Here is a 23,141-nt window from a genome sequence, read left to right as displayed (position 1 = left end):
GTCTTAGCATGGCAGTCAAAGACAACAGCCACCATTAACTGAACGCAATCCGGCAGGCATTTTACAATCATTGTCCCACTTAATACTCACAACCCCCACTGAGGGAGGCTCATCACCCTCAAGTACAGATCAAATGAGAAATCCAAGGCCCCCCGAGTTAAAAACAGCAACAACAAAAAAACCCAACAAAACAAAACAAAACAAAAAAAGGTAGAACCAGGATTTGGATTCTGGTGGGTCTGATTCCAGAGCTCATGCTGCGTCCACTCTGTGGAACTCATCTGCCTGCCTTTTATCTTTCTTTCTTTCCTGCCTCATCTACTGCTACACCCCACTCCCGCCCACCCCCCACCACGTGCACACTGGCCTACCTGTAGCGCCCACACTTCCCTGCCTCTGGGTCTCTGGGCTCTCTGTTCCCTCTGGCAGGAGTGTCCTCCCCCATCTCTGCACACTCAAATCAGACCCATTCTCCAAAGCAGCTTCCTGGAGCCAGAGAGCAGACACCATCTCCTCTCCCCTGACTCCCACCACACCTCACCTGCGTAATGCACTTGTCTCTACCTCATAAAAGAGTTATTTATCTAGCATTTTCATCCCTCCTGCAGCTCAGTGAAGGCAGGGACCGTGCCATACACATCACTTAACATGGTGCCTCACACCTAGTTGGAATTCAGTGACTATCTGCTGAATGAATGAATGAATGAATGGGAAAAGTGCTGGTGATCTGGGTAAAACCTCATCAAAGGGTCTGCACCTACAAATCCACACTGGGTCACGCCAACATTGAATACCAACAAAGGCTAGGAGCCTAGACACTCTGCAATTCCTGACAGAGAGCTGAGCCCATTGTCTGAGGAATTTGGAATAACTCAGCAATCGGCCTGAGGAAAAGAGGCAGTGTAGTACAAGAGCAGAAGCCAGTCTAAAATTTGGGAAACCCAAGATATATTCTCAGTTCCTACACTATGTTACTCTGTGACTTTGAGCAAATCAATGCAGTTTGCTGGGCCTTAGCTTCATAATCTGTAAGACAGGTTTGATAGCAGTGTGATAGTAAGGTTTATGTGTCAACTTGGCCAGGTGATGGTGTCCAGATGTCTCAAGCAAACACTAAGCAGCATCTAGATCTTAGGGTTGTTATGAGAATTGCAGAGGTTACAATAGTAAAAGCATCTGGAGTCATGCCAGGGCATTGTAAGTAAGACTTAATAATAATTATCGTTTATCTAATATTATCTATAAGATGAGCAGAATTGACTGGATGATCCATTATCATTTATTTAAAGAAGAACAAGGGAGTCTAGCCTTCATATGTATGTTCATGTAAATTTCACTCTTCTGGACAGCTGGAATAATGACAGTTTAAACATTATCCCATCCTCCAAATGATTAGTAATGGAAATTTTTGATTTCGATTTTTAAGAAGAGTTCCAGAGCTACCCACTTTGAAATTCTGGTCAAATGCCATGGAGAACCCACTGTCAGGATGGAATCTCAACCAGGGGTGGATCACTCCAGAAATCAATCAGCAGGCTCTGTGGTTGGAGCTCTTCAAAATATGGGTGGATGTAGCACAGCAGCTGGAGGCTAACAACCTTGTATGTGCATGTGTGTGTTTTGTGGTCCCTGGTACTTTGTATACACTCTGTATATAATGGGATCTTTAATGTTTGCTGAATGATTTATTACAATGAGTTAACTGCAGCTACATACCCACCATGGAGACTTACTAGCAGATGCTTTTGGGGTAAACTCTGGGCAACCATCTTTATGTCCTGATGGTCACCATCATGGCTGCTCTACAGTCTGTTCTCTCATTGGCCGCAGGTTCATACTGGCACCTCAGTTCTGACCTGCCAAGGCACACGAGGGCCCACATGAACTACTCAGACATTTCTCTGGAAGAAGGGCTACCTTAGATCACCATGGACTCACTTCTGCTTTCTTGGCTTCCATTTTCCATCAGGCATGACTAAGTGCCAGAGGTTTTGCCTGTCTGGAAGACAGGAGTCACTGGAATTTTCTGTCCTCTTCCCAACATGCAGCTTCCCCACTGGTTCTGAGGCAGCTCTAAAGTGATTTCTTTCCTTTGGGGATGTAAAAACAGATTTTCTATTCCATTACAATATTCCTCTTCCTCTTTTGCCTTCAGACCCTAATAAAAAGTTTCAGACACAGGAACGTTTACCTTTTCTTAAAGGTTCCCAGACTCCCAGTCTTCAGACTCTCAGAAGAGGTATTTCTATTCAACGATACCCCTGGCTTTCTCCATGGGCACAGTGGCCTTCAGCCTCCTGGGTGAGCTGCGAGGAAGAAGGATGCCCTGGGTAGGTGGATGGGGATGTGTGTGCAGGTATGCACGCCAGCCTCCAGCCCTTACCTAGTGCTGCTCCCACAGGAGGGCGAGGGAGCCAGGAAACAGGCAGAGAGAAGACCCAGCCAAGTCAGCAATGGCCCAGGCTGGGCCTTGAGCTACAAATCAGGGGCACAGGATTCTAGTCTTGGTACTGATGACCTTCAACAAGTTCGTCCAGGAAATAAAAATGATGAATTCAATACCATCTCTAGAACAATCACTGTGCTAAAGTGTTTTTATTTTTTTAATCGATTATTTCATTTAATTTCTACCACAGAGGTTAATGCTTACTATACTCATACTTGGCTGTACTAGATGACCTCTAAAGTTCCTTCCCTGTTCCCCATGCTGAGTGGCCTCCAATGTCATGCACACCTTTCTAGGATGTGTTCCTGCCTTGGTCACCCAATTTAGCTCTGCTGGTGGCTGTGGATTTTGCAGATGACTGACGAAGGGGGAACTGCCCCAATTCCTCCCCACTTCTGCTTACCTTTGTAGATCCTCTACTTTAACAAGTGATGGAGCCAGTTCATTTACATAGTGGTCCCTGTGCTGAATGATCTGATAATAGACAAGTGAGAGTCCCGTTTTCGCAGAAAGCCAGGCTTCTGCTTCTCATTAGGGATCTGCACAGAACAGACAGTCCTGATCATGCTTTGATGCTTCCTTTTCTTCTAGAGTTTCCTGCCTTAATGAGAAGTGACTAGAAACAAGCAGCTAGGCCCCCTGCCTTGGCTGGACTCCGCATCACACATGACAGCTCTGACCTGCCCTGGTGGCACCTGTCAGAAACCAACACACACACATCTGAAGAGTCAAGCCTAATTCTCAAGAAATTGTTTCAATTGACATCTGAAAATGCATTACATCTAGAATTACGTTCCTGGGTGTGTGTGCTCAGGGCATATGTGTGCACGTTCTGCAACTGAAGTGTTCTATAGATATCAGATACGGGTTGTACAGAAAAGCATCACGTACACAGAACTCAATTCCATTCAGTAATGTTTTCAATTTGTGTTCAACCTCTGGCAACAGAGATGGAACTTTTAAACACGAATAAAAAAGTATGCTAAGCTACCTTAAACATGGTTTTTCACTTAAAATCCAGAAATATATTCAAGCTTAGCAATCATCAAGTACTGACTTTTTACTTTAGATGAGGGTACTGAAGCCCAGAAAGGGTGAAGTGCCTTTCCCAAGATCACACAGCAAATGGATAATGAAGCCAAGATACAACCCTGGTCTCCTAACTCCCCTCTGTTATTCTTTCCATTTCTTCACTTACGGTTCATCTCTTTTTCCAATAGTTCAAAAGCAACTTGATTCCCTTGATAAATGGATGTTTCTACTTTGGTATATTATGAAAATCCCAAACCTGCTCCTTTACACTTTGCTTTCCGATTCAATAAGTCATCTGTATATTTTTCCAAGGGAGAAAATATGTGACCACAACTCTCAAATAAGTAACTAGCTGCTATCGGGAATCTCTTCCTGGTGGCTGGCAGGGGAGCCTCTAACCCAGCTCTGCGCCCTCGCGTTGTGCTCACGGCAGACACGGCTCAGCTCACTTCCCTGACAGAGGTGTGCTGACCTCCCAGTGACACACCCCACATGGCCTCCCAATACGCAGTTTCAGTGCCGTTCTTCTGGCTTGCATGTCGGAAGTCAGAAAGCAAACCCTAACCCCGTTTTTCCATGGAGGAGAGCAGGGAGCTCCGCTATCTTAAAACATCCAGCAAGGCGGTGGAGAGTGGTGGAACCAAATGAAGCCAGCAGGAGGAAAACACAGACAGAGGGCCAGGGGAGACGGGCCCAGGGAGGGAGGAGGAGAGAGAGGATGTGAAACGAGGGGGGCGGATGGGGTAAACTGCTGTGGGGGGGGGGGGGGCCGGAAGGATGGCGGCAGGGGCTCGCTCGGCCCAGGGCTGGATTAGCAGTAATTGATGGTGGGCTTTTCAGTGGAGCTTATCGTTTCACAGCAACAGATGTCAGGTTCTAATAAATAACAGGTTCTCTCTGCCCTACACAATTTGGAGAGGATGCCTGGATGTAGGGCAGATCTGGATTCCTCCCCATCTCTTCTGCTCTCTCTTCTAAAAGGAAAAACAAACCAAATCCCTCAAAGACACTTTTCAAAATGATTCTCTTTGAGTGCAAGGATCCAGTAATTCCATGTTATTTATTTGGTTTATTTTTCTCTCGACAGTATCTACATTTCTAAATGCCATGAGGAAAGTGCCCAGGAGGCACAGGAGAGCCTGCATGTGCCAGGAACCCCGAGGTACAGGGTGACTCGCAGGCCTCCTGACCACAGCCCCCCCCAGGTCCCTGGTCAGCTTGCCATCACAGGCTCCTCTCAGGGGGCTCCAACTGCCCAAGCCATCCTACTCAGGGTCTGGAAAATTCCCTCTTCTCTCCCGAGGGCAGTTCAGCTGAAATGAGGTTGGGATTTTTTTAAAGGGAACTATTCCTAGGAAACTCAGAGCAAAACAAAAAAGAAAATCCATGAATCACAGCAGCAGTTGGGCTTGCAGGGTCTGTCACAGGGTCTGACCCCAGATGGGCCCCTCAGGCACAGCTTCCTGGGGGCCCAGCCCCAGTGCTCTGCTTACCCCAGCCCTCTCCCTTCTGCCAGCTGCCCTTCCTGCCAGAGCAGCTCCGCTCTGAGTGGGGATGTGGGTGAGCAATCATAACTGGCCACAATTCCTGCCTTCCTCCTTGGGCCCTTACCCTTGGGTGCTGGTTCCAGGGATGCAGACATATGGGGAGGGGTGGGGGAGGGAGGATGGGTTGCAGGTCACAGAGAGAGGCACAAAGTCCTTCCCTGTCAGGACATGCCCTAACACTGAGTAGGTGGATAAGGGGGTGATGAGGAGGGCGCTTTGCAGAGCTAGGCCACCTGGCTCCCCAGGCCTGGTTACCAAGCACAGGGACTATGGAGTGGCCCAACTCCAGGGACAAACCTTAACAGACCCAAAGGGTAATGTGCGCTACTTTAAGGAGCTACCAAGAAGGAGTGAAGAAGTGAGTGATTAATTCCTAGAGAATTGGCTCGATTATAACCACTTACACTCCATGAACACCCCTCAGTCCACAAAAGAATTCTCCCAGTCCTCAAAGGATTCTCAGGCTTTGGGGCCCCTGCAGACAGCACTGTGAAGTCCTCCCTAGAGAAACGGGACCTCCACCTGTGCTCCACGGAGTCCAGGGTTCTAGGTGCCTTGGAGGCCGCGGTAGGGGGTGGAGATGGGTAGCAAATTTGGTGGGGATATCTACCATCCCTTCTCTTGAATCAAGGGAGAACATCTATTTTTATTTTTTTATTTAGAAGACTAAATCAGTGTATTTGGGAATATTAGGGTATTAATAATGAAAAGCTATTGAAATAGTCCACAATGCACACTTATTTTTTTTAATTCTTGAAAGAGAAAACTACACTGCAAAGACAATTAAATGACAAATGATAAAACTATACATGGTGATGATCAAGAGGAGAAGTTATGGACTGCTTTGGGAGAGTTTAGATAGGTTTCTAAAGAACATAACATCTGATTTGAAACATTAGAATAAGCAAATTCATAAAGTCAGAATCTAGAATTTAGGTTACTGTGGGACAGGAACGGATAGGGAATGGGCAGTTAAGGCTTAAAAAGTACAGAGTTCCTATTTGGAATTATGGAATTGTCTTGGTAATGGACGGTGTGATGGTAGCACAACATCATGAACACAACTAACAGCACTGAAACACATATCTGAATATGATTAAAAAGGGGGAAATGTTAGATTGTATATATGGTTAACAGAATAAAAATTTATAAAAATCCATGGAACTATACTATACAAACAGTGGACCCTAAAGTTAAACTATGGTATTTAATTAATACTACAATTTAAAAAATGGGCTATCATCAATTGCAATAAATGTTCTACACCAATGCAAGTTTGTTGTTGGTGGGGTGGTGTATAGAAATTCTGTATTTTGTGCATGATTGTTCTTATACACACAATTTTTTCTAATTAAAAAGAAAGAAAGATAAAAAGAACATAATCTCTTTCTGACCTTGAGTCAGGAAGAGAAACAACAAATGGATTTAAAAGACTCATGATGACTTACTCCCAGGTACTGACTAGGAGGTATTTTGTAAAAGTCTTTAATAATTCTATTTATATAATGGATTTAATGTATGACAAGACATTTATTGTAGCTGTTTTGGGGTTTTAAATTATATTCGAAGGCTTCTAGGATGAACCTGAATGCTTTTTACAATGAAATCCATGAAAAAAAACCATCCCATCTATTCATAGATTTACTAGACTAGAAAGGATTACAAAAGTCATCTGACCCATTCTTCTAGACAGGTCTAAACTGTGCACAAGATACCAAGGTCACTAATGTGTTCAGTTTCTTTCTTCATCTTTTTTTTTTTTTTTTTTAAGTGATGGTTAGTTTTTTGTGGATAAATTCTTAAGGATGAAATTTTTCTACTTTTCAAATTGGTTGTGTTGCCCACAATAAGGCATGGTCATAGGGGATGGCAGCCCGTGGATGGGGGACAGCCTGGAACTTCAAAATCGCTGGATAAGACACTGAGGTTAGGGGACTGTTTACTGGGGTGCAGGTGAAAGTTTCAGTGCTGACTCTGCTATCTTTTAATTAAAAATCTCTTTTCCTCCAGGGATGATGATGACATATGTCATACCTAGAAATTTGAACACTTCCTTTCAGTAGGTGATACAATGAATAGATAGAAAAAAAAAACCCCATCAAAAACAGAAATAAAAAACAGTAAGAAACTATCAAACTGCAACCCAGTAGCCTTGATTCTTGAAGACGATTTATAGCAATGTAGCTTACAAAAGGTGACAGTGTGATTGTGAAAGCCTTGTGGATCACACTCCCTTTATCCAGTGGATGAGTAGAAAAATGGGGACAAAAAACTAAATGAAAAATAGGGTGGGGGGGGGTGTTCTGGGTGTTATTCTTTACTTTTATTTTTTATTCTTATTTTAACTTCTTCTGGGAGAAGGAAAATGTTCAAAAAATAGATTGGGGTGATGAATGCACAACTCTATGATGGTACTGTGAACAACTGACTATACACTTTGGATGACTGTATGGTATGTGATTATATCTCAATAAAATTGAATTAAAAAAAAAAGTAAGGATATGGAAGATCTGAATAACACTATCAAGCTATCAAGTAGCCTGACTTATTTAATATGTATATAGGATACTGTACTAATTAAAAAATGGCAGAACACATATTCTTTGCAAGTGCACATGAAATGTTCAACAAGACAGACCACATGCTGGGCCATAAAATAATTCTCAACAGTTTTGAAGGATTGAAATCATACAAATTATGATCTCTCATCACAAAGGAATTAAATTAGAAATCAGTAACAGTGAGATATCTAGAAAAATTCCCAAACTCTTGAAATTTAAGCAACACACCTCTAAATAGCCCAAGGATCAAAGAGAAATCACAAGAGAAATTAGAAAATATTTCAACAAAATGATGATGGAATTACAACATATAGAATTTGTGGGACGCAGCTAAAGCAAACCTTAGTGAGTAATTTATAGCTTTTAAAGCTTATACTAAAAACAAGAAAGGCTTAAAATTAATGACTAAATTTCTACTCTAAGAAGTTTTAAAAAGAATAAATTAAACTGAAAATAGTAGAGGGAAGGAAAAAATAAAGAAAAGCTGAGATTAATAAAATAGAAAATAAACCATGGATAAAATTAATAAGCCAAAAGTAGCTTCTTTAAAAAGATTAGTAAAATGATAAACTGATAATTGATACACTGATGGAGGAAAAACAAGAAAGAAAAACTCACAAGTATCAATATAAGGAATATATGAGGGTACACTGCTACGGATATTAAAAGGACAATGAGAGAATATTATGCACAATCTTATACCAACTGATTTGACAACTTAAACAAGTACAAGAAAAAGTAAAAAAATGTAGTAAAGAAATTGAATTTTTTCCCATAAAGAAAACTCTATCAAGCATTTGGAAAGATACAAATGTACATAAACTTTTATAGAAACCAGAGGATGAAGGAAAACTTCCAAACTCATTTTATAAGTGCTGATAATTGTTAAACCTGACAAAGAAGGACAACACAAGAAAAAAACATTCCAGATGAATAGCACTCATGAACAAAGAAGTAAAAAATTTTAACAGGTCAAATCTAATAATATAAAAAAAGATACTATATCATGACTGAGACGTGTTTATCCTTGCAATTCAAGATAGGTCTACCATTAAAAAATTATTATTGTTGACACATAAGGGCATCACTTTTAAGGGATTTTTAAAACAGCAAATACAGACAGAAAATAGATTAGAGGTTATCAGGGAATGGGGAAGTGGGGAGGGGGGATGTATATTTGGTGGCTATGGGGTGTGTTTCAACTAAAAAAAAATTAATGTAATTCACTACATTAACAGAATAAAGAAAAAATCCGTATGATCTCAACAGATACAGAAAAAGGATTCTACAGAACTCAACAGGCCATTTGTGGATTTAAAAAAATACATTTAGCAGAGTAGGAATAGAAAGAGAATTACTTCAATCTGATAAAGAAGATCTACATAAAACCTACTTCTAACATCATGGAAAAATAGTGAATATATTCCCCCTAAGACTGGGGGTTATTACAATATTGTACTGGAGGTCCTAGTCAGTGCAAGAAGGCAAGAAAAAGAAATAAAAAACCATAAAGATTGAAAAAGAAATAAGTACAGCTATTCACAGATGACACGACTGTTTATGTTAGAAATCCTAAGGAATCTACAAAGGGCTACTAGAAATAATAAGTGAATTTATTAAGGTTGTTGGACATCAGGATAATATACAGAAATCATTTGTATTCTTATATACTAGCAAAAAACAACTGGAAAATAAAATTTTAAAAATACCATTTACAGTAGCAGCAAAAACATTTTTAAAATGTACCCAATTTCTACAATGAAATCTCAAAACATTTTTGAAAGAAATTAAAGAAGACATAAATAAACCATGTTCATGACTTGGAGGATACAATGTTGTTAAAATGATAATTCTCCCCTAGTTGACCCACAGCTTCAAGACCATCCTCAACATGCCAGCAGGTTTTTTTTTTGTTTGTTTGGTTGACATTGGCAAACTACTTTTCAAATTTATATGGAAATTCAAAGGGCCTAAAATAGCCAAACAATCTTAATAAAGGAGAACAAAGTTGGAGGATTTATATGACCTGCTTTCAAGAATTACTGGTATTGGTGTACAAATAAACAAAAAGATCAACGGAACAGATCAGGGTATCTAGAAATAGACTCACTCATAGGCAATCAATTGATTTTGTTGATGGTGCAAAGGTAATTCAATGGGAAAAGTCTTCACAAAAGGTGCTGAGTATCTGCATACATATAAACCAAAATATGAATTTGAGCCTCCACCTCACACTCTGCACAAAAATTAATTTGAGATGGCTCAAAGACCTAACTGTCAAAGCAAAAACTAAACCTTCTAGAAGAAAACATAGGAGAATTTCTTCATGATCTTGGGGTAGACAATCCCTAGGACACAAAAAGCATTAATATAAAAAGAAAACACTGATAAAATGGATTTCATAAAAATTAAAATTTTTCTGTTTGTCAAAAGACACTGTTAAGAAAATGAAAAGGCAAGCCACCCATTAGGAGAAAATATTCATAATACATATATTTGACAAATATATAAAGAACTCTTAAACTCAATAATAAAACTACAGACAACTCAGTTAAAAATAGGCATGATTTGAACAGATACTTCACAAAAGAAGTTTATGTCCAATGTCAATCAACAACATGAAAAGATGCTCAAGATCATTAGCCATCAGGAAATAGGAATTAAAAACACAATGAGATCGCCATATACAAAAATGAACTCAAAATGGATTAGTGACCTGAATATAAGAGCTAAAACTATAAAATTCTTAGAAGAAAACATAGGGGAATATCTTTAGGACCTTGTATTTGGCAATGGATTCTTAGACTTTATACCAAAAGCATGGGCAACAAAAGAAAAAATAGATAAATGGAACTTCACCAAAATTAAAAACTTTTGTGCATCAAAGGACATTATCAAAAAAGTGAAAAGACAACTTACTGAATCAGAGAAAATATTTGGAAATTATATCTAATAAGGGTTTAATATCCAGAATATATAAAGAATTCTTACAACTCAACAATAAAATGACAAATCACCCAATTAAAAATGGGAAAAGACCCTGAATGAACACTTCTCTAAAGAAGATATACAACTGGCCAATAAGCACAGGAAAAGATGCTCAACATCATTAGCCATTAGGGAAACACAAATCAAAACCACAAAGAGACAACACCTCACAGCCACTAGAATGTCTATTGCTTTAAAATGGAAAATAAAAAGTGTTGATGAGGACTCAGAGAAATGGGAATTCTTGAACACTGTTGGAGGGAATGTAAAATGGTGCAATTGCTATGGAAAACAGTTTGGCAGCTCCTCAGACAGTTAAGGACAGAATTACTATACGACCCAGCAATCCCACTTCCCAGGTATTTACCCAAAAGAATTGAAAGCATGGACTCAAACAAATATTTGCACACCAATGTTCAAAGCAGCATTATTCACAATAACCAAAATGTGAAGCAACTCAAGTGTTCATCAACAGATGAATGGATAAACAAAACATAGCATACACACACACATACACACACACACAGAAATGAAGTTCTGATACTTGCAACAACATGGAAGAATCTTGAGTGAAATAAACTGGACATGAAAGGACAAGTATTGTATTATTTCACTGGGATGAAATACCCCTAAAGTGCAAATTGATAGAGACAGAAACCAGATCACAGGTTATCAGGGGCAAGGGTGAGGTGGGGTGGGTAGTTAATGCTTAACGGGTATAGAGTTTTTGTTTGGAGTGATGGAAAAGCTTTGATAACAGATGGTGGTGATGGTAGCACAACATTGTCAATGTAATTAATACCATTGAATTATATACTTGAAAGTGGTTAAAGTAGGAAATTTTATGTTATCTATATGTCACCACAAGAAAAATTTAAAAAACCACCCAAACAATTAAAAAAAACATTAGGTATTACTTCATTCCCCTCGAAATAGCTAAAATTAAAAAAACCGACAATACCAGATGTTGGTGAGGATGTGCAACAACTGGAACATTTGCATATTGCTGGTAGGAGTGTAAAATAATATGACCAGTCTGGAAAATGCTTGTCAGTTTCCTATAAAGTTAATCATACATATACCCACTCCTGGGTATTCACCCAAAGAAAGGAAAATGTATGTGTATAAAAAGGTTTGTACAAGATGTTCACAGCAGCTCTATTCACAATAGCTCCAAACTGGAAACAACCCAAATGTCTACGTGCAGGTGAGCAGGTTAATAAATGATGGTATGTTTGTATAATGGAATGCTATCAGCAGTAAGAAAGGAATGGATTACTAACATATGCCATAAGAGATAAATCTAAAAATTGCATTGAATGAAAGCAAGGTACAAAAAGAGTACAATCTATATTATTCCATTTATGGAAGTACCTAGTACAGCAAAAACTAAGATTATGATAGAAACCAGGACAGCAGTTGCCGTGGGTGTGAGGAGACTCATTGGAATAGGGTAGAAGGGAACTTCTCAACAAAACTCATCAAAAGATATTCTTAAATTATACTGCAATAAAAAAGAGATATTTTTGCAAAACCTTTCCCTTCAAAGAAGTCACAATTTGATTAAGGCAATGAGACATAAATGAAGATGAGAAAGTCAAACAATAGTACAAAAGATATTTCAGAGCAATACAAGAATAACAGTCAAATAAGACTGCTAAGAGGGGAAAGAGTTGCCTGCAGGTTGAAAGTGGATGGGGAAAGACTCACAGAAGAAGCTTGAAGGATAAGGGATTTGAGTGGGTAGAGAGGGTGAAGGAAAGGGCTGAGCTAAGCCCAAGGGTCTGTCATATGCAAATTCATTGACTGACCCTTCACATTAAGCCTACTGAATTGGGAGGGGAGTACAGAAGTTCAGAGAGGTTAACAGCCCTGCTCAAGGCCACACAGCTTACAGTATTTACAAGACGCAATAGAGACTGGAGCCTACAAGACCCCAAAGGCTGTGCTCACCCACTATAGGGTATCCTACTTATAAGAGAGAAGGTTTGCTGGATGGCCAAGAGCATAAAGCACGAGTGGCAGCAAAGGACCTGGTCGGTGCCAGGAAATGTCCTTTCTAAGTTCACGTGTTTAGAATTTTGCTCTACAGGAGGGAATAAACAGCTGACTCCACTCAAAAAGCTCCACTGCTGTTCATAAACCATGAGAGTGTTTATGTCATGGGCAGGGCTGCCCAAGTGAATTATAGCCTTTTACGCACTCTGTACATACAATGTTTTCACAGGACAAAGAAACAGGGCGTGTTAGGAATGCTGCAGTTGACCTTTTTCTCTTTCTGTCCTTTCTCTTCAGCCTTTTCCACCAATCTCAAGTCTACACTGCAGGACAGTTCCCTGGTTGTGTTTATCCATTAGCTGGCCTCTGACACAGCCCAGAGCAGTTACTCTGTTCAGTTTCGGAATGGAGCTTTTAAACTATTTTTTCTTTCTAGCATGAGCTGCTGGCTTTCTCTTTTATTACATTTAAAATGGATCCATCTTTGCTACAGTAGAAAGCAGATTCTTTTAAGGTTATTTCAGATGTTTTCTTCAGACTGGTGTTAACATAAAGCAAATGTCTCTTGAAACTCCGAACCCATCTGCTAAGATAAACAGGCTTCACTTACGATATTCCTAAACTGAAATCATAGGCTTGTGGTCTGCAACTCCTTAAAGACGCAATTCATACAGGCTAAAATGTCTACTTAAGAAAAATGCACAGGCGCACACAGACACATACACACACAACAAGACAGCTTTGCCATGGAAACCACAAAGATACGTCTGGTTCAGACTCCACAGCACATACCACAAATAACAGCCCATCTTCTAAGAAGAGATCTTATGTATATTTGGGGAAAGCCCAGAAAATTAAACAATTGCAACACTCAAACATAAAACATACTTTATAATTCCTTTTTTTCAATTGTATTTCAATATATGTAAGCCATCATCATTGTTACTAGTTGCACTTGTACATGTTTTTATTTGTTAGATAGATTTCAGACTTGGGCATCATGGAAAAAAGGGAAAATACAGGGAGAGAAGGCACAGTGAAGTTTCAGATAACAACTCTGGATTCCACATGTGAATCTGGTGAGGTCTGTTTTTCTAAAAAGAAAAAAGCTACTCTGTCAGCATTTAGAAGAGCCCCAAGCCTGCTCTAAGTGAAGATGCTGACTAGAAAGTATAGAAGATGCCAGAAGGCAGTGCCCTGTGGGGAGGAGGAGGGAGGTCTTGGGAGTGGGTAGGGGGAGGCTGGGGTAAGAAGTCCGACTAATCAAGAGCACTGCAGTCCAGGAAGGCCAGGCTTTGTTAGTAAAACTGTCAGAAGTTTGGTAAGACAAAGGCTTTAATCTCCTTGCTGGGCTATAAGCTCCACGAAGACACAGGCAGTTTCTCATGTGTTTACCACTCTATCCCCAGCACAGATCACGAGGCCTGGAACATGGTAGATGCTCAATAAACATTTGACGCATGAATGGAGAGGATGCTTAATAGGAATTCTTGGTTTGTGTGCATCTTTGGATCTGCTCATCCTTCAGCTGGTATCACAGGTGTGAGAACATGGCTGTCCAAAGGGACAACCACACGGCATTCTCTAATTTATTTTTGGAAACTGTGATTTTGAGCCACTGCTGTATCAATCTAGGAGGCCATGGTCTGTGAAGACTGCTCCTCCAGATACTAAAGTCTTGCCTATAAAACCACTCAGCCTCTTTTCCACATTTACTCATTCTGCATCACTGAGGTTGACTGCCGTGCACAATGGACAGAGAGGTTTGCAAGTAATAGCTGCACCTCTAAACTCCAAATTCTAACCTTAACCTCTACAAATTCTCAGACTATGTCCAGAGTGATTTTACTGGCTCTAAGCTATTTTTGTAGCCATTTATTCAATCAAGGAACATGCAATTCTTACTTTGGGCAGTGGCCATGGTACCTGCTGCGGAGGTGTGATGAAGCAATTGAACGTGTTTCTTCATGGCGATTCCAGCGCCCTATAAAAACTAGGTACTGGGTCCATGTATTGACCACTAAGCAGAAATTCCATTTGCTTACTACCACCTAAAACTTTCGTTTTTTTTTTTCTAAATATGAAAATTTCCTCCATTGATACTATTTATCCATAGATCTAATTCCCATATAGTACTTTCTCTAATTTAAATAGAGGGGAGGTTTCTAATAAATCCTTTAATCCATTAAGAAAGAAAAGAGCAGTCCTGGCCGTTTCTGAGGACAACAGAAACAGAAAGAAAAGGAAACACTTTCAGATACAGGTCTAGATCAGGAGTTGGCAAACTTTCCTGCAAAGGACCAAACAGCAAACAGGCGTTTGCAGGCCATTGGTCTGTTACCCCTACTCACTCTGTCACTGCAGCATGAAAGGAGTCACAGATAAAAAGTAAACAAAAGGACGTGGCTGTGTTCAATTTATCAACACAAATAGGCACAGGGTAGGATTTAGCCTGCGGGCCATAGCTTGCCGACCCCTGGAACAGATAAAAGGTTCCTTTCTGTAGTAAATAACAATGGCTTCACTTACTTTGCTCTTTTGGCCATTTCGTTGCCATCCCACCTGGGGCTGTAGGGATAATTCTTTTGGGCCTGGGAGTAAAGCTGTCCGCTGTTGGTGAAGTGATAGACAGACTGGAAGGTGAGGGTTGGCTGGTCTCGAGGGAAAAACAGGGGCAGGTCAACTGCAAAGAAAGAAGAAAGGAAAAGACAGTTAGGGCTTAAACGCATCTCAAGACACTTTTCTGGCTAAATCTGATGTGGAAGTGCTGAAAGAATACTATGAAATGGTTATAGAAGCTTAGGGTGGACATATGGCTGGGTGCCCCCAGACAGCTGAACTTACTTTATCGAGTATTCCACAGTGGAGTTGGCTCTGCACCTGTCTTAAGTCTCTATCATGCCATAAGCTCTTCAAGGATTGGGCATTGTCTTTCTCATCTATAATTTGGTGGGAGAGGTAGGACTGAGGCTGTCCTTGAAGAATGGATTTGGAAAGGGGATAGAGGGGACAGGTGATAACCTTTCTATTTTATAGGATATGGTGACTGGACCACCAGAAAAAATTTAAAATGTTATCACTCTACTTCCAATCAAGCAGTGAAGTCTGATACTCAGCGGTTTCTTTTTTTTTTCCCATGTGTATTATCTCATAAATACGATGTTTACTACAGTAGTGACAGGTTCTTAATGTATACAACAGGGACTCATTGAGCACTACATGTAGATGCTATTATAAGTACAGGCTGAACATAATCCTTGCTGCTAATATGTATTATGTTCATTACCTTTTCATTTTGGGGTTCTTTAATCCAATTTTTAATACCAACATGATTTGCTATTTTTAGTGGAGGCAAACCATCTTTAAAGATACAGACTGTTTCAAGAGCACCTTCTTAAAGGTATATATGTGTGTCTGTGTGAACTTCTAGGACAAAGAACAAGCACAATCATTTATCAAAAATAAAAATATGTGTAGACTTCTCTATCTTTATAGAGTACTTTTAAAGATACTTATAACTCCATGAGGCATACATTATTTTTACCATCTCCATTTAACAGAGGAGCAGACCTGAGACTTCAAGAGGTTTATCAACTTGCTCATGTCATAGTTAGAGGCGGGGCTCTAATCCCAAGCTCCTCCCACTGCGGCCCAGTGCCTCCCATCCTCAAGGTTGCTGGTAAAACCTGCTCACACCTACTCCTGTGTCACCATTATAATTTAATAAACTAAAGTCTCCGTTGTGAAGGGTGTACAAGGTTCATATTTTTGGTACATGAGAAAAATGTATTTAAAAAATACATACTAGATAGTTATACATTTATCACCACCCCAGTCTGGTGTGAACTCTTGACTTGGGCTAGGCCTTGTAAATACCCAATATGCCTTCTTGAAGGAAAAAATTAGGTTTGCCTTAAACAAACAAACAAACAACAAAAAGACCCAACAACAACAAAAAAGCAAAAACCAAAAAATCTTCCAGACGATTTTTGACCTCTTTGACCTCTGTGTATGTTTGATCCAGTGGTAGTGACTCAATGCTGAAGGGGGTTTCTGCATATGAATCACACTGCAACCAAAGAAAAGTGTCAAGGTTTTGAATGTCCCCTCTTCTGCCACATTTTCCAAGTACTTCAATAAGGCAGTCTCAGTACATGTCTATTTGCGCCAAAGCCAGAGATTTAATACATGTAGGAACAATATAAAATATGAAAACAAACACATTTAAATTATAAAAAATTCAATTCAGAAACTCTCTTTTGAATCCTTTCATATACAAAGCATGATCTGGACCATCATCAGTCACTTTCAAGTTTATCGTTTTTTTCTGATTACCCATTTCATTTCCCCTAATAAATTTTTGAAAAAAATGCTTATTCATCCAGACTTTAATTTGACTTCAACTATGTTTATATTATGTACAAGTTACAAAATATAAAACAAGATTCAGGTTAACACCAAACCAATTATCAATAGCAGTAAAGTATTTAACTTATAAGCGTCCCTTTAAAAATGCAACAATTTTAAATAATAGAACTAAATGGAAATAAGGCACAAATATCAAGTAAACAGTCACCATTCAGTATCAAAAGTAATGGAGACAATACCACAGTCCATGTGGTTCTCAATTCACTGGCTTTTTAGGCTTTAGAATGTATTCTATTTTTCATTCTTGTCTTTTGTTTTGTAGAAAATGAGCTACTGGTATTAGCATTTTGATACTGTGCGAAACGGTGTGCTCAGCTAGCTGTGAATCACCCTCTCTGACCTCCTAAATGCCCAGTTAGCATCAGAAACAACCCAAAATATAAGTACAAATTTATTTACCTAGGCAAGTGAGTAGTTCTGATTTTAAAGTTATATGCTCTGCATGGTATGTGAATATACCTCAATAAAATTGAATTTAAAAAAAAGTTATATGCTGATGTGTACCATGACCAAAGTGTTGATATATGATTATTTGTCCATGGAGATGTGTCTAACTACGTGTAGTCGAAACCAATAATAAAATCTGAATCCCTCTTCTGTGCATGCAGTGGCTGCATTACTAGGGGAGCAGGAAGGGTCAGAGCACTGCAGACATAAAATCAGCAATTCACTTATTAAATTCACATGTGAAAATAAAATTGAAAAGATACAAATTTCTTGCTCAACTAAGTTGTATCCCATCTCTGTCAGTCAGGAGTCAACAAAAGGATGGCCTCTTTAACAATGTTTATGCATCAGAATGAGTTAACTACTAAGATATTTATGAGAAATACTTTGCATTCTTCTGGTAAGAATGATTTGAATGGTACAAAGCAGTTGGAATAGTTTTTGAAACACTGGTTTTCCTTATTCCCAAATGTTTCTGTCACTTAACTTGAGCTTAGAGGCTAAGGCACGATTTTCTGGTGCAGAGAGAAATAAGGACTTTTGGCCTTCAAACAGCTAACTTGCCCTAAAGGAACCCCCTGGGTTCGAAGCAGTTTGGACGCCTAGTCTTTTCTGCAGAAATGCATATTTTAACCATTTGCTTCCTTAGACTCCAACTTCCCTAGTGGCTCAGGTTTGTATTCCTGGAGAAGTCATTCCATTTGGTTCAATTACTCATCGTCAGTAGTATTTTGACAACTGCTTCCTATTTCTTCTTCCTCTCTAAATCTGAATGTTGGTCAGCTCTCTATCCACAGAAGGGATGGTCCCTACTTGTTCAGTAGAATCTCAAACAACCATTTCTGAAGCATTACTTTCTTCAAGAACTTGTTGAAACAAGCCAATTCTGCACCACCTGGGCAGTTCCCAGGATTTAGTCACAGGACTCTCTGCCTCTCGCCATCGGCCGTCCACCCAGGCGGCAGCCCTTCCTAGCCTCCTGCCGGACAGTGGCTGCTGTGTGCCGGTCCACTGGTCGCAGTCCCAGACCTCAGGGAGCTCTCCATGCCAAAACCATCCTGCAGCTTTGGGAGGGAGCCGAATGCACCGATAAGCTTGACTGTCTCTCTCCAAACCAGGCTGAGGCTCAGGTGGACAGATGCCATTTTAGCTTCCCTTCTAAACAAACATAACTGTCCCCTTTGCTTATACGTTCACCATTAAGATTTCATTAAAGTAGTATCTAAAATTCATAAGACTCTTTAGAAACTCCTTACTTATCCCAAATTCTCAAAAATGGAAAAACGACCCTGAAGAGCCAAAAGAAATGCCACATACTCAGAACATTTCGGGCACTAGTCTAACAAGTTTGATTACATGATTTTTCCAGGAAAAGAAAACATATCTAATTATGGCAAGATGAGTAAAAAGCAAATTAATAGCAAGTAGTGATAACTAGCAGTCTGGCACAAAGGAAAGAGAAAGAAGAATAAATAAAAGCAGACTTATGAGGCCAAAAAGAATCCCAGCCTGGGGCCGTTTAGTGGAGGGACACAGTTGCTCCATGATCTCTCAGGCTATTGCCACACAAAGTGGTGTTTGTTCTCCAGTCTTGGTAAAGGTGGGAAACGCTGTTGGTGGCCTACCCAACAGCCATTCTCCATCCTTCTTAAGAAATTATGGGCAGAGTCCTCTTCCCACTCTAGAATCTGAAAATTCTGGATATTTACTCTCTCAGTCTTCCTTAAAACCAAAGCATGGAGAGGTGACTCAACCCTGCCAATGGGATCCAAGGGGAAGTCTTTAGGGGTCTTTTGAGATGTATTTTCCTCTCTGATTAAAGACATGCAAGGGGAAGCCCCTGCTTTGTTGGTGCTTTAGATTTTACCATGTGAGGTCTGGAGGCTTGGAGCTGTGGCACACATCTTGTGACCATTAGGGGAAAGTCAAAAGAATTACAGAGAAGGCAGGCCAGAGCCTGGCATCACTGAACTGCCAAATCCATCATCCCTGGATGCCCACCTCTGGATTTCTTGTTGTGAGGACACTGCAAGTCCCTCCTGCTTAAACCTCTTTTGATCAGGTCTCATACATGCTGTCAGCGGCACCCATGGAAATGTTAATTTATTTCTTGTAGCTTCTGTTCAGGAAGGCAGGATAATTGTATAATCTATTTCAGAAATATTACCACGAAGCATGGTTAAAAAGCATTTGAGGCATATAAATAGGAAAGTTTTAGTTTTCTGGAAAATTCAGTTACGTGGGATAGTTCAATCCTTGAAAATGCCAGACAAGTGAGGGGTTAACCATAATTGGTTCCCTGGGAGTCACATCATCAAATATTTTCATCATTATTCACAAGTCAGCCATTATTTCATTTCTCCAAACATTCTGACTATATTTTTCCAAGCTTTTTTCCTGTGTTCTTGGGTTAGTAGGGAAGATACTCCTGGATTCACTTTGCGGTGGTTATAGCTATGCTCCCATTTCCAGACCCCTTAGGCCTCCCCAGTTCCTCGAGGTCTCATTATGGAATAGCTTTAACCCCTGTTGACTCGCTGTAAACTCACCCTGTAACGATGATTCCATCTGAGGTTGACTCTTCCTAAGAGCATTTTGGACACAACTCATTCCCAGGCAACCCTCACAGTGGGCACACAACCAGTACGGGAAGACTGCCACTTATTTACTGACCACCCCAATTGTAACTAACTATACACTAAATCTTTGAGAGGCATGGTTTCTCACCACTAGAAAATTAAACACCACATGTCCAAAATACTTGTCTGCAAGAAAGAGAAGGTTTTCCAATTCAGAAGTATCTCTATTCATGGTATTAAAATCAAATGGTGACTCCTTTTATCATCACCGCCTTTCATTTAAGTGACAGGGGAGACTAAATATTACCCAGATTTTATTAAATGAATTTATCAATCTGCAGAAATCTATGTTCATTTTTTCACTATCTTTTATGTGCTCTGATCATGGGAACAGGTTACCTTTGGGGTTTTAATGTGAACAACCTGACACCTGAAGGTTCTTGAATTTTGCTGTAAATGCAAGCACTCCTAATATGGAATGAGAGAGCACGGTATGGTGGGAAAAGGTGAGCTCAGGCTTTGGAGTCAACTAAAACTGGACTCAAATCCTGGCCACACCATTTCCTACCAGGCAATATATTTAACCTCTTTGAAACTTGATTTTCTCATCTGCAAACTCAAAAAAAAAGAAGCATTTAAGGAAAATGTAAATTAAAATCTTAATAAGATTCCATTTCAGACCTATTAGATTGAAAGCAATTTAAAAAACATGTTGTCAGGGTTGTGGAACAGGGGGGATTCTCACTCACTAACGAGGACATAAACTGCTGTGACCTCTTGCTCAGTAAGAACGAAGATGAACACATTCCACGACTCAGCAACTCAACTCAGAAATCACCACACGTGCACAAGAAGACATGTAGGAAAAGGCTTGCTATAGCATTGCTTGTTATGACAAAAATTGGAAAACACTTTAAATCTCCATTCACAGGAGACTGGATAAATAAATTGCGGTATATTCATTTAATAGAATACCCCAGAGCAGTTTAAATGAATGAGCAAGAGCCTCATGTACCAACAATGATGAACTTCAAGAACATAATGTTGAGTGGAAAGAGCAAGTTAGAGATGAACAATATTCAATATACACTTACAAAGTTCAAAAGCATGCAAACAATACTACATACTGTTTATGAATGTCTGTGTTAGAAAAAGAATAAAAACATGCATGGGAATGAGAAATACCAAATTCAGGCGGCAAGGGGGAAGGAGAGAGGCCCAGGAATGGGTCAGGAAAGGGCATTCGGGACCTTCAACTGAATTGACAATGTGTTATTTCTTTAAAAATCAACAAACCCTGACAAGTTTAAAAAAAAAAAAAAACCTGAGAAGTGATTACGGCAAAATGGCTTTGAAGATTTGACTAAGCGGGATACACAGGTATTTGTTTTAGCATTCTTTATACATTTCTGTAAGCTTTAAATATTTATAATTTTAGAAGGTTTTACAAAATGGGGCATTAATATTCACAGCAGCAGAATACAATCAGCATGATTCCATTTACACAAAGTGCAAAAATAGAAGAAAGATGATATATTTTTTTTAGTATATATAGGCAATGAAGCTATCAATACAATCCAGGGGACAGTGACCACAGAATGCAGAGTAGTGGTTCCTTCTGGGAGGGGCAGGCACAGGGCTTCTAAGGCACAAGCCTCACATCCTACTTCTTAAGTCAGCGGTGTGCTTGTTTTATTACTCTTTAAAGCACACAGGTATGTTTTATACGATCGCTGTATTTGTCGCTTTTTTATTTTTTCAAATAACTATTCTTTTAAAAAATGGGACATTTATAAAACTAAGGGTCAGGAAAGTTGAATGGTTTTCAGAAAAAAACAACAACAACACAATACCAAAGTTGTAAAGACAAATGAAACGAACAGAAGAAAAAGGGGCATAAAAACCAGAATCTAGTGAATTAACATATTGCTATGAGGTGCATAGAACCTCACGAGAACGCACCGTCAGGTTGGCACAATAAGCTGTTCAGCCAGGTCCCTCCTGTCTTCTCTTCTTTCTCTCCCAAACTGGCTAAACAACTGGAGGGTCTTGTGCTGGGAAGAGTGAGTTGCCCGTGCCCCGAGCTCATGGTCTGGAAAAGGAGGCAGAAGGGGCAAGAAGGTACCAGCAGGCAGCTCGCAAGGCGCCGGCTGAGGCTGTGCGTGGTGTGCACGCAGAGGAGGGGGAGACTGCTGGAGGTTAGAGCTCTGTGGGGGAGATGGACTGCACGTTGCATCCAGGAGGTTGAAAGTTGAACTGGAATTGGAGTCTTGGAATATTCCATAGAGAGGGAGGAAGTCAATAAAGCATTCGATACTGTGTAGAAATAACAATTTTCCACTTTTTATTTGGCTCTTTTGGTTTCATATATATTCAATTCAGAAAACTCATAACCTGCCCTATTTTATCAATCTCACTTTCTTTCTTTCTTTCTTTCCCACTACTTCATGGAGCTTTGTGCACGTGGTGAGACATGGTGTGACCCAAAGATGAAGGAAGCAGATGGTGGCCTCAGGAAGCTCTGGGGCCAAGCTGCCCTCCCTACTTGGAGGGCCCTCCTTCCTTTTCTGGGTTTATCTGGGTTCATGCTCATCAAGCTCAGCTTGTTAGGAAAATGCCTCTGTCCTAGACTTCTGCATGCTCCCACCACAGGGCTCACTTGGGGGTGGCCCTCACCAGGACGAAAGGAGAATACCAGCGGCTGAGGCTGGGACTGGGGGCGTCCTTCCTTGCCCCGACTGCTTCTCTGTCTGCCTTCCCCTTGCTTCATCCCCTCCCTCACTGATCACATGTCAGCGGGCATAGTCCACATGCCAGGGGCCACCCTGGAACTGAGGACCCACACTTCTGGAGGTGGACTGTTTGCTGCACGCTGGGCCACCTGCCTTGCTACGCCACCTGGTTTCTGTGTCCTCTGGATATGTCTCCCACGTGGACTCTGGCCCCTTGCTGCACTGACACATACCCTCCTTAGGCTTGGCTCCTGTTCAGTGCCTGCAACTTGCTATTGCTCCCAAATCTGTGACACAGTCCAAGCCCACCCTCTTTCAGGAAGCCTTCCTTGCCTACTCAGTCCCTGGGCAATATCTCCATTCCCTCTGTCCATACAGACCAA

The 23,141-nt window shown here is 40.3% G+C and overlaps 1 protein-coding gene across 3 annotated transcripts in view; it reads right to left on the bottom strand.

Annotated features, from left to right (window-relative positions):
* BABAM2 (BRISC and BRCA1 A complex member 2) overlaps positions 1-23,141 on the bottom strand; it is a 514,378-nt gene that overhangs the window by 17,515 nt on the left and 473,722 nt on the right. For 2 of the 3 annotated variants that reach the window (XM_037812636.1, XM_037812635.1), the window contains exon 11: positions 15,102-15,255. In XM_037812636.1, coding sequence (XP_037668564.1) covers positions 15,102-15,255 — 154 coding nt within the window. Of the gene's footprint in view, positions 1-15,101; positions 15,256-23,141 lie in introns of those variants that run through there. The other variant, XR_005213277.1, reaches the window with a different exon arrangement.

The sequence above is a fragment of the Choloepus didactylus genome, chromosome 20, assembly GCF_015220235.1.
Source record: "Choloepus didactylus isolate mChoDid1 chromosome 20, mChoDid1.pri, whole genome shotgun sequence".
In the NCBI taxonomy this organism is placed as follows: Eukaryota; Metazoa; Chordata; class Mammalia; order Pilosa; family Megalonychidae; genus Choloepus; species Choloepus didactylus.
This window is presented reverse-complemented; position numbering and strand designations above follow the sequence as displayed.